The sequence below is a fragment of the Carcharhinus amblyrhynchos genome, chromosome 4 (assembly GCF_965287045.1).
Source record: "Carcharhinus amblyrhynchos chromosome 4, sCarAmb.v2.hapA, whole genome shotgun sequence".
Taxonomy (NCBI): Eukaryota; Metazoa; Chordata; class Chondrichthyes; order Carcharhiniformes; family Carcharhinidae; genus Carcharhinus; species Carcharhinus amblyrhynchos.
The window spans coordinates 23,132,008-23,144,190 of NC_137327.1; the positions used below are offsets into that span (position 1 = coordinate 23,132,008).

At 43.8% G+C, this 12,183-nt stretch overlaps 1 protein-coding gene across 1 annotated transcript in view; it reads left to right on the top strand.

The window, feature by feature from the left end:
- LOC145341871 (polycystin-1-like protein 2) overlaps positions 1-12,183 on the top strand; it is an 86,472-nt gene that overhangs the window by 32,989 nt on the left and 41,300 nt on the right. Inside the window, exons 18-20 of the mRNA XM_080186881.1 lie at positions 2,263-2,441; positions 2,621-2,767; positions 4,179-4,384. Of these exons, the coding sequence (XP_080043007.1) occupies positions 2,263-2,441; positions 2,621-2,767; positions 4,179-4,384 (532 nt within the window). The remainder of the gene's footprint in view (positions 1-2,262; positions 2,442-2,620; positions 2,768-4,178; positions 4,385-12,183) is intronic.

Here is a 12,183-nt window from a genome sequence, read left to right on the forward strand (position 1 = left end):
GAGCGATGTGGAGCTTTAAACTATCGACTGAAATTCTGGCAAGAATAAATTAGGAATTGAATGTCATAATTGGAAAGAGAGTCATTTTCACAAATTGCAAGCCTTAGTATAACTGATTAAAGTTTTACATTATATTCTTGTTCCCTGAGTGTGAGCGATGCTGTTAAGATCATTCAAATTATTTATTCCTGGTAGGCCTGTTATCTTTGATGATCATAGATCGGGTAGGGGATTTGGACCCAGGATCTATATAGGAGCTGTTATTTCTGCTTCCCAGGACTCCAAAATAAAAATGCCTTTGACACATGTTCTGGTGCTCACATTATGTATCGTTCTACATAATTGCCTGAAGTATGACAGTAGCTGGTATGACATTATGGATATGCATGCAAACAACTTAGATCCAAAGTCACAAGTAATGTTTTTCTGGAATGTCATGTGTCCAAATAAATGTGGAATGAGACTAGGGAGGAGACAATGGGGATTATTATGTTCCCATAAGTTGCTGTTCCTGCCTCCCCTTCATGGTGACAGAGGTTTCAAGGCTGGATCATATTGTCAAAACAAGCTTGTTGCATCCTGAGCGTGAGGTGGGTGGGGGAAGGGGTGAGTGCACTGCTTTCCCTAGATTATGTCATCATGGTTCATCTATCCTAGTGAGTGGGAAATATTTCATCACACTACTCCCGATTTCACTCCCCCTTTCCTCCAGACCTGACTTGCTGAAACTGGAAGAAACCCCAGCATTCCTTTCCAAACATTAAAATTAGCCTGTTATTAAATTATCTGCCCACATTAGCACAATACTGGGAGTGCATAGCCTGTACCACTGCCATTAAATAGGCTTCAGACTGGTGTCCTTGTATAGCGGCCACTGAAGGTCAGCATGCAGGTGCAGCAGGTGATAATAAGGTCAATAGTTTGTTGGCTTTCATAGTGAGAGGATTTGAGTACAGGAGCAGGGATGTCTTGACGCAATTATACAAGGCCTTGGTAAGGCCACACCTCGAATGTGTGCAGTTTGGTTTCCTTATCTTGGTAAGACTATTCTTGCTCCAGAGGGAGTGCAGCGAAGTTTATCAGTCTGATTCCTGGGATGGCATGACTGATGTATGAGGACAGATTAAATCAGTTAAGATTGTATTCACTGGAGTTCAGAAGAATAAGAGTTGATCTCATAGAAACCGATAAAATTCTAACAGGATTAGACAAGGCAGATGGAGAAAGGATATTCCCAATAATGGCGGTGTCCAGAACCAGGGGTCACAGTCTGAGGATACAGGGTAAACATTTTAGGACGGAGATGAGGAGAAATTTCTTCACCCAGAGTGTGTGGTCAACCTGTGGAATTCATGACCACAGAAAGTAGTTGAGGCCAAAACATTGTATGTTTTTAAGAAGGAGTTAGATATAGCTCTTGGAGTGAAAAGGCTCAAGGGGTATGTGGGGAGGAGGAGGCAGGATCAAACTATTGAGTTGGTTGGTCAGCCATGATTCAAATGAATGGTGGAGCAGCCTTGAAGGGCCGACTGGCCTACTCATATTCCTATTTTCCATGTTTCTGTGATTTCATTGCTTTGTTTCTGTCAATATTAAAGCATATAGTCTTGGTGTTGCCATTCTTCTGGACTTGGATGAAAACAGCTCAATGGCCTATTAAGGATGCATGGGCGGCTGCCATTGCAGGCAATCTTGGATTGTAATATTCCAGCACAACTGAAGAGACCAACCTATCTGTAACACGGTTATTACCATGATGTTTAATTAACCCATTTCACTACAGTCCCTTCACAGTCTACAGGGACTTGAACAGCAAGAATTTACATTGATATTTAGTGCCTTTATTACAGAAACATATTCCAGGGTGCTTCAGCTGTAGGAGCTGTGTCGGTATCAGCAGGAAGTGAGGTAACACCAGGAAGCCGAGAGAATTAATTCTTGCCTGAATTCAATGAAAATAGTGCAAAGTGATTGAAGGGGACAACTCAGCACGATCAGAGAATGGTTGTGTGCGGTGGCATTCACAAATGCGCTATTGAGTCATATCCAAACTTTCTTATGTACTTACCACAACATTCCTGGATGATTTACTGATCCTAACTTGTCACTAGGCCCAGAACATTACTCTCATTTAGATCATAGGTGGACCTCAGCCTATTTCCCTACTTGTAATAATACGTAAGGTTCAAGCCCATCGCTGAGCTGAAAGATGGGAATTTAATCGTTGTCGATGTATAACAAATGTCTTCATTATTTACGCAGGTGGTAATGACGCTCTGTGGTTCAGCAGGCCAGAGTAATCCCCATCATCTGACTGACCCAAAGAAACCATTATTTCAGCAAGGTTCAGTAGATGAGTTTCTCCTTGCCACTCCTTTCCCACTGGGCAATCTCAACAGCATTAGAGTGTGGCACAATAACTCAGGATCCAGTCCATCCTGGTAAATGTCACTTATTGATTCTTTCTCTGGTGCTTTCACTATCCTGCGTTCTCTTCCAAGGTACATGCTTTGCTGACCTGTTAGCAGTTTCAAATCTGATGAAGTTTAACTTGCAACTTATAAGATGACCGCTGGATGGATACATTTTGAAAATTTACGCGACATTTCTTTAACTGCAGGTACATCAGTCATGTAATTATACAAGATCCTGAAACAGGGGAACAGTGGTACTTTTTCTGCAATTGCTGGTTAGCTGTTGACACTGGAGAGTTTGTGCTCGACAAAACCTTCCCCCTTGCTTCTGAGGCAGAAATGAAAGATTTTGGGTAAAACTCTGATTCTCCTTAAGAATAATTTTGTTTATGGATTATTTCACTGTTTCTGTTCTGGGCCAAGTGGATACACTTAGTCGAGGTGTCAGCTCAATAATGGATGAGTGCAGATCAGAAATTCATCTCACGCCTTCTAAATTCTGTCATAATCAACGTAGCTAGACTACACCATCAGTAGACTCAGGTTTTGTTGTTGTTAAAGGAATCTTAATTTGGCATTTTATATTTTGTAAATTCTGATTTTAAATAATCTGAAATTCAAATACCTATCTCCTATCCCACACTTACACATGAACCATATCCTTGTTGGCCAGCATTGGCTACCAGTCTTTCACTGATTTTACTTTAAAATTCTCATTCTTGTGTTTAAATCCCTTCCTGGCTTTTCCCCCTCCTGTACCTCCCCCCAAATTCTGAATTCAAAAATGGCACTGAAAATAAAAAGGAATGATAGATTGTGAAAATGCTTGCTGGAAATACAGGTCTCAATATTCGTAGAGAAAAGATAGTTTAGTGCTGAATGGAAAAACATGCCTGATGACATTTATCAGTTTTTAGATTTGAATGACATCAAAGGGAAAGGGTAAAACATGGGATTATCATATTGAGGATCAGCCCTGATCATATTAAATGGCAGCAGAGCAGGTTTGAAGTGCTGAATGGCCTACTCTTGCTCCTATTTTCTATGTTTCTATCTATCTGAAATGTTAACTCATCTCTTTTCAGATGCTGATGGGCCTATTATTTATTTCTGACATTTTACAGTCATGTTGGGGTGGCATAGTGGCACAGTGGTTAGCGCTGCTGCCTCAGGGGACCTGGGTTCAATTCCAGCCTGGGGTTGCTGTCTGAGTGGAGTTTGCTCGTTCTTCTCATGTCTGTGTGGGTTGCTTCTGGGTGCTTCGGTTTCCTCCCACAGTCCAAAGATGTGCAGGTTAGATGGATTGGCTGTGCTAAATTAGTGTCAAGGGGACAAGTTAGGGTAAATTCATGGGGTTATGGAGATAGGCCTGGATGGGGTTGTGATTGGTGCAAACTTGATGGGCCGAATGGCCTCCTTCTGCACTGTAGAATTCTATGATTGTGTTTTGGGATTTGTGCTATTTGTCTTGTTTTTACAGGATATCTGGGAGAATTGTCCATCCCACAACAATGATCATGGTGGCAACTTTACAAAGCACTCCAGAGGCGGGTGCAAATCCAGACTTAAATATTCACTCCATCACGTTCTTATTTTTTGCATTCGATCTAAGGGAACATTAACATCATTCTTGTGACTCATATCACACTTGACCTGGTTCAAATATCCCCGTCTATATTAACATGACAAAAAATGGTTTTTATACCAGGATGGGACAGTTTCAAATTGTTCCTCAATGGTTCTGTTCTATTTGATGTGTTCCAGAAACCTGTTCTTTATGAAGACAACTGAAAGCTTCACAGATCAACACATCTGGTTTTCAGTGTTTGCTCGTCCCCCACAGAGCTCCTTCACCAGGGTGCAGCGAGTCTCCTGCTGCTTTTCTCTCCTGCTCTGTACAATGCTGACCAACATCATGTTCTGGGGCACAGCCGATAATGTGACTGAGGATGAGGATCAATCGGGTAAATGTTAATGTCTGGTGGTAAATCATTTAGTGGGTGAAAAATAAAATAAAAAGCGTGAATGCTGGAGATTGGAAATTAAACTGGAAAATACCAGAAACACACAGGTTGGAAATTTCCCATCCCGTGGGAATCGCAACGGGCAGGACAGAAAATTCAATGGGTCATCCGTTGATCTCGGCAGGAATTTTGGTCTTGGGGCGCGCGTAGCTGAAAATCCCACCCATGATTTTTATTTATTTATTAGTGTCACAAGTAGACTTACACTAACACTGCAATGAAGTTGCTATTAAAATCCCCCTAGTTGTCACACTCTGGCAGCTGTTCGGGTACACTGAGGGAGAATTTAGCATGGCCAATGCACCCAACCATCATGTCTTTTGGACTGTGGGAGGAAACCGGAGCACCTGAAGGAAACCCCCGCAGACATGGGGAGAACTTGCAAACTCCACAAGTCACCCAAGTCCGGGAATCAAAACCAGGCCCCTCTCTCTGTGAGGCAGCAGTGCTAACCGCTGTGCCACTGTGCTGCCCTAATAATAGGATCTGACAAGGGATTTGACCTGAAATGTTGACTTATCTTACGAAACCAAGCATATATCTACAACATTCATGGGTGTTGATTTGCCAGTTTTCTCCTGAAGGTGATGTCGCCATGTGGTTGATAGTTCTTCAATTTCAGATCCCATCAGTATCTCTCCAATGTATTTATTATTCATGTGTGGACATAGACAATGAAGGCTGGTTACTATTTGGCTGTGGATTGCATCACATACAGACTTGGCCGGTATCCACTGGAGTTTAGAAAAACAAGAGATGATCTTATTGAAACATGTAAGATCCGCAGAGGATTTGATAGGGTGGATGCTAAAAGAATGTTTCCCTTTGTGGGAGAAACTAGAACTAGGAGACACAGTTTAAAAGTAAAGGGTCTCTCATTTAAGATGGAAATGAGGAGAATTTATTTTTCCGCTGAGGGGGTTGTGAGTCTTTGGAACTCTTTTCCCCAGAGAATGGTGAGGGCAGAGTCATTAGATATTTCTAAGGCAAAGTTAAATAGATTCTTGGCTAACAAAAGAGCCAAAGGTTATCTGGGGGGGGTCAAGAGTGTAGAATTGAGGCCATAATCGGATCATCTATGATCTTATTGAAAGACAGAGCAGTTTGAGGTCCACTCTTGCTCCTAATCTGTATGTGTACATATTCATACACACAATTGAATATAAATCTGTTTATTCCTGTTATCCAGGCATATGTATTTTCCAGCAGGAATAATTTGAGGGAATCCTGCTTTTTGTCCTCACTGTTTAGATAAAAAGATTCTTTGTTTAAATATAGCACATCAACCAAAGCATTGATTGAGATCTGCAATCGGACCCAGGGTTGGAATCTTTTGGTCTGTCTTTCTTAGTGCTGCCCTGGAGCATTTTTCATGCTTTTGATGTGTTTAGTAATTGTTTACTGTGCTTCGTTATCCAAATTCAGCACTAAAATGCATACTGGAATTTTATAAAAGATTAATTCGTACCTAATTGCAAAGTGCTGATGTCATCAAAGAGTTCAAAAGATTTCATAACCATGCAAGCAAAGCTCTTGTACTCTAACCCAAAAGCTGAGCTTGTCCACCGTCCACTCCTAGGGGAGATCTTACTGGCTCATCATACCAGTGATCAGTGAGCTGATAACATTAGGTGAGAATATGTTCCGTCCATTCCCCCTCTGGTGAGAATCACACTTTGCCTCATTTTATTTTCTGAGTGCCATACAATTGAATCTGGGAACTCGTCCAAAAAGAGAATGCATTTCTCTCCCATTTTCATGCCCATTTGGCACTTTGAATTTTTTGGTAAGATCATCCCAATAGTTGTTGGTATCATTTATAACATAACCTTATTGTGTTTTGAACAATTTAGTCAGGAGTTTGTTATGTGTCTCCTGAACTGGTATCTTATAGATTTTACACTACAGTAGTTTGTTTTCAAGGCTAGATCTTTGGAGGACTTTTATTTCCAATAATATTGAAGACATGGAACGACTTTCCACTTTTAAATTTAGATTGAATGTTTAACTGATAATTTATCTTATTGTTTTGTGCAAGTTGGCTGCTGTGTTTCCCCTCTAAAAATAAAGTTACAGACTGTAAAGTCCATCCTGAGGGCACAAATTACACAATGGTACATAAATCAATAGCTGCTTCTTTAATCATCAAAGGAACACCCTCATCGAACCACTGAATCATCTTTGTGAAGATAAACATTTCAGGGAGTTTTCAGTTAATCTGTTTTCCCACTGATGAATCAAAATCTAAGTGAGTTCAGCACTACTCTACCATAGGACTGTTGGTCTGATCCATACTCCTTATAAACAAGGGATCCGGCTGATAGCATCAGAGTTCCAAGCGCCACCTTGCTGCAAATTATGGGCAAGTGGCCATTTTAGACTAGTGACCATCATGTTGAGATTTGATTATCCAGACGTAAGTTAGCACACTGCCTTCAGATGGCAGTACCTGTGAGATTGGGTCTCCCTTCTAAGATCATGCCCTAGCGCTTTGCAGCCAGGCATGTTTAGGTCCTAACCCCACCACCCACCCCTCCAGTACCAGTGTGAAACTCACCACTCTCCCAAAAGATGACTGAGTGTGGGACGATTGCACTGCCGAGTGCACCAGGTGGGCGGGCGTGGATTGCTCTGGTATTTTTGCCATTATGACATGACACTTTTTGGGTGGAAATTCTGCCTGCCTCTTGTGTTTCTTTCACATAAACTTTGGGATGATTGAAGCCGGTATTTACTGCACCTACTAAAATTCTATACCATTACCACTGATTCTACCCTCACCTCTTGCCACTGGCTGGGATTTTCCACACCACCAGTGTGTTTCATGGCGGTGGCAAGATCTTCTGGTCCCGCCATTGTCAGTGGGGTTTCCTGTTGAGTGGATTCCTCACCGCAGTGAAAGCCGGGATGGGTGTGTGCCGTCGGCGGGAGCAGAAGATCCCACTGGCATGAATGGCTGAAAGGTTCTGTCCATTGTTTCAAGATGAACCAACCGACACACTATTTGATCATGGGCTGAGCATCCAAGCCCAGATACAGTCGATCATTGTAAATGGTGACATTGACAACTTTGAATCTGATTGCTACAAAATATCTCCATAATTAATCATTGCAAGCTTGCTGAAAACACTAAAGAGTTTATCATTGATAAATTCAATTGTTTGAATTTATTGTTTATTCCATTGTTTGCTGGAGCAGATGAGTGAAGGAGCAGAGAGACAGCTAAGATTTTACCTGTTAAAAACCAGTTTAAAATAAGTTTAAAGCACTTTGTTCTTTGTAGAACTGTTTAAAGCATTTATTTATTGTATTTACTGCTTTAAGAATTCTGAGGGAGTGGTTAGCAGGCAGTTGTGGTTCATCAGATTTAAATATCAACTGACCACAAGGTGAAGCCTTCCATTGTTTGCTGGAGCAGATGAGTGAAGGAGCAGAGAGACAGCTAAGATTTTACCTGTTAAAAACCAGTTTAAAATAAGTTTAAAGCACTTTGTTCTTTGTAGAACTGTTTAAAGCATTTATTTATTGTATTTACTGCTTTAAGAATTCTGAGGGAGTGGTTAGCAGGCAGTTGTGGTTCATCAGATTTAAATATCAACTGACCACAAGGTGAAGCCTTCCATTGTTTGCTGGAGCAGATGAGTGAAGGAGCAGAGAGACAGCTAAGATTTTACCTGTTAAAAACCAGTTTAAAATAAGTTTAAAGCACTTTGTTCTTTGTAGAACTGTTTAAAGCATTTATTTATTGTATTTACTGCTTTAAGAATTCTGAGGGAGTGGTTAGCAGGCAGTTGTGGGTCATCAGATTTAAATCAGCGCCAGGTTTAAAAGGAGGCCTGGTGTAGACAGCGGGCAGCGTCTGAGCGGGCAGCAGAGTGAGCTACTAGGGCTTAATATCAAAAAGGGCTGGAAGGAAAAAAGGCCAGGTGAGTTCGTTTGAAAAACAAAAAAACAAAAAAAAACAAAAAAAAACAAACAAAAAAAAATTTTTTCAAAACTACTACAGTGAATAATGGAAGGGCATGTGATGTGTGGTTTCTGTATGATGTGGGAACTGGTCCTCCCCAGTGACCATGTCTGCAGTAAGTGCAGGTTGCTGGAGGAGCTCCAGCTCAGGGTAAATGAGCTGGCCTCTGAGCTACAGACGCTGAGGCTCATCAAGGGGAGAGAGGGTGCCATTGTCAATGGGGTGCAAGTGACATCCACCCCCCCTAGACTGGCTAACTCTAAGGGTCAGGGACAAGAGGGGGCTGCTGGGAAGAGGAAGGGGGGTGAGGAGCGGAGGCCTCAGCCTCTTAATCTGCATAACAGGTTTGAGGTTCTTGCTTCCAAGTTGGACGAGAACGAGGCAGGTGAGGTTGGTGAGCAAACTGCACACGGTACAGTGCTGCAGCAGGACATAGGCAAAGAGAAGGGGAAAAGGAACGTAGTAGTTATTGGGGATAATGGGGTTAAGGGTATTGACACTGTCCTTTGTCACAATGACAAAGTGCACAGAAGGGTGTGTTGTCTGCCTGGTGCTCGGGTCCGGGATGTCGCATCTGGGCTGCAGAGGAACCTGGAGTGGGAGGGTGAGAATCCGGTCGTTGTGGTACATGTGGGTGCCAACGACGTAGGCAAAATGCAGACTGAGGATCTGGGGAGGGAGTATGAAAAGCTTGGAATGGAATTAAAAAGTAGAACCGACAAGGTGGTTATCTCTGGGCTACTGCCTGAACTGAGTGCAGACGGGCGTAGGGTTGACAGGATTAAGGAAGTGAATGGGTGGCTCAGGGATTGGTGTGGGAGGAATGGGTTTGAATTTATGGGGCATTGGCACCAGTATTGGGGTAGGTGGGACCTGTTCGGGAGGGATGGGGTTGGTTTGAACAGTGCTGGGACCAGAGTGTTGGCGAATCGAGTAAAGAGGACTGTAGACAGGGCTTTAAACTAATTAGGGGGGGGGAGGATGTGAGGGTAGGTGACCTTACGAGGTATAAAGTTAAGGAGAGGGTACATGTAAGGGAAGAGGCCGAGGATGTCCCAATAATAGAGGGAGTAGGGGGCGTGAGTATAGTTGGTGGCGTTGCGACAAATAGGGTCCAGGTGAAGGCTGGGATGAAAGCGCTTTATCTGAATGCACGAAGCATTCGGAATAAAGTGGATGAGCTGATGGCGCAGATCGACACAAATGGATACGATCTGGTGGCCATTACAGAGACGTGGCTGCAGGGTGACAGGGACTGGGAGCTGAATGTACAGGGCTATCAAGTGTTTAGGAAGGATAGACAGGAGGGAAAAGGGGGGGGCGTAGCTATGCTGATTAAGGATAGCATCAAGGTGGTAGCAAGGGATGATATTGGAGCCAAGGAGCAGAGGGTGGAATCGTTTTGGGTGGAGATTAGGAACAGCAAAGGGAGGAAGACGCTGGTGGGTGTCGTCTATAGGCCCCCGAATAATGATCTGGAGATGGGAAGGGCTGTTAACGCGCAAATAAGTGCGGCGTGCAAGAATGAGACGGCCGTAGTTATGGGGGATTTCAATCTGCATATTGATTGGTCGACCCATGTTGGACGTGGGGGGCTCGAGGAAGAGTTCTTGGAATGCTGCCGGGATAGTTTCCTCGAACAGTGTGTGTTGGAGCCGACGAGGGAGCGAGCTATCTTGGATCTGGTGCTATGTAATGAGGCAGGTAGAATTAGGGACCTTGTGGTGAAGGATCCTCTTGGGGAGAGTGATCATTGTATGGTGGAGTTTCTGGTGCAGATGGAGGAGGAGAAAGTGGGTTCCCGGACACGCGTCCTTTGTTTGAATAGAGGGAAATACGGTAGGATGAGAGAAGAATTGGCGAATGTGGACTGGGAGAGCGCGTTGGAGGGAGGGTCTGTTAAGGAGCAGTGGAGGATCTTTAAGGAGATCTTTCTTGGTGCTCAACGGAAATTTATTCCGATGGTCAAAAAGGATAGTAGAAGGAGAGGTAATAAGCCGTGGATAACAAAGGAGGTGAAGGAAAGTGTTAAACTAAAAGCGGAGGAATTTAGAGTAGCTAAGAGTAGTGGGCGAGAAGAGGATTGGGAGAGGTTTAAATGTCAACAAAGATTGACAAAGAAGTTGATAAGGAAGGGTAGGATAAACTATGAAGCTGGGCTAGCGCTTAATATAAAAAAGGATAGCAAGAGTTTTTATAAATATATAAAAAGGAAGAGGCTGGCTAGGGTGAATGTTGGTCCTTTAGAGGATGAGAAAGGGGACCTAGTGGTAGGGGATGGGGATATGGCTAAGGTATTGAATAACTTTTTTGTTTCTGTCTTCACGGAGGAGGACGTGAATAATTTGCCGGGTGTTAGCGATAGAAAGGTGGTAGGACTGGAGGGTCTTAATGACATTACTGTTACTAGAAAGGCGGTGCTCGACAGACTGGAGGGGCTGATTGTGGACAAGTCCCCAGGACCGGATGGAATGCATCCGAGGGTTCTGAAAGAAATGGCGGAGGTGATAGTGGATGCCTTGGTGGTTATTTTCCAAACGTCGCTGGATTCCGGGGAAGTGCCGGATGATTGGAAAACGGCTAATGTTACGCCGTTGTTTAAGAAGGGTGCCAGGCAAAAGGCGGGGAATTATAGGCCGGTTAGTTTAACATCTGTGGTAGGTAAAATGTTAGAATCTGTCATCAAGGAGGAAATTGCGAGGCATCTTGAAGGGAATTGCTTGATAGAGCAGACGCAGCACGGTTTCATTAAAGGGAAGTCGTGTCTGACAAATTTACTGGAGTTCTATGAGGATGTGTCTAGGGCAGTGGATAGAGGAGAGCCGGTGGATGTGGTCTTTCTAGATTTTCAGAAAGCGTTTGACAAAGTGCCTCACAAGAGGTTATTGCAGAAGGTCGAGGGACATGGAGTTGGGGGTAAGGTGTTAGCGTGGATAGAAGATTGGTTGTCAAATAGGAGGCAGAGAGTGGGGGTCAACGGGTGCTATTCAGATTGGCGGATGGTGACTAGTGGAGTGCCCCAGGGGTCGGTGCTGGGGCCTCAGCTTTTTACCATTTATATAGATGATCTGGAGGAGGGAACCGAGTGTAGAGTGTCGAAATTTGCTGATGACACCAAGATTGGGGGAACGGCAAATTGTGCGGAGGGTGTGGAGAGTCTGCAGAAGGATCTAGATAGGCTGGGCGAATGGGCCAGGAAATGGCAAATGGAATTTAATGTTGGCAAGTGTGAGGTGGTCCACTTTGGTAGGAAAAATGGTAGGAAGGACTATTACTTACGAGGCGAAAAACTGCAGCAGGCGACGGTGCAGAGGGACCTCGGGGTCCTTGTGCATGAGTCGCAAAAACCCAGCTTGCAGGTGCAGCAGGTGGTCAGGAAGGCGAATGGGATGCTGGCCTTCATAGCGAGGGGGATTGAATATAAAAGTTGGGAGGTCTTACTGCAGCTGTATAGGGCATTGGTGAGGCCGCAGCTGGAGTACTGTGTGCATTTTTGGGCGCCGCACCTGCGCAAAGATATTTTGGCCTTGGAGGGAGTGCAGAGGAGGTTTACTAGGCTGATACCGGAGTTGAGGGGGTTGAGCTATGAGGAGAGGCTGAATAAACTGGGCTTGTACTCGTTAGAGTTTAGAAGAATGAGGGGAGATCTCATTGAGACATATAAGATGATGAATGGGATGGATAGGATAGAGGTGGAAAGACTCTTCCCGCTCAAAAAAGACAATAGGACTAGGGGGCACAGCCTCAAGATAAAAAGGGGGCGGTTTAGAACAGAGTT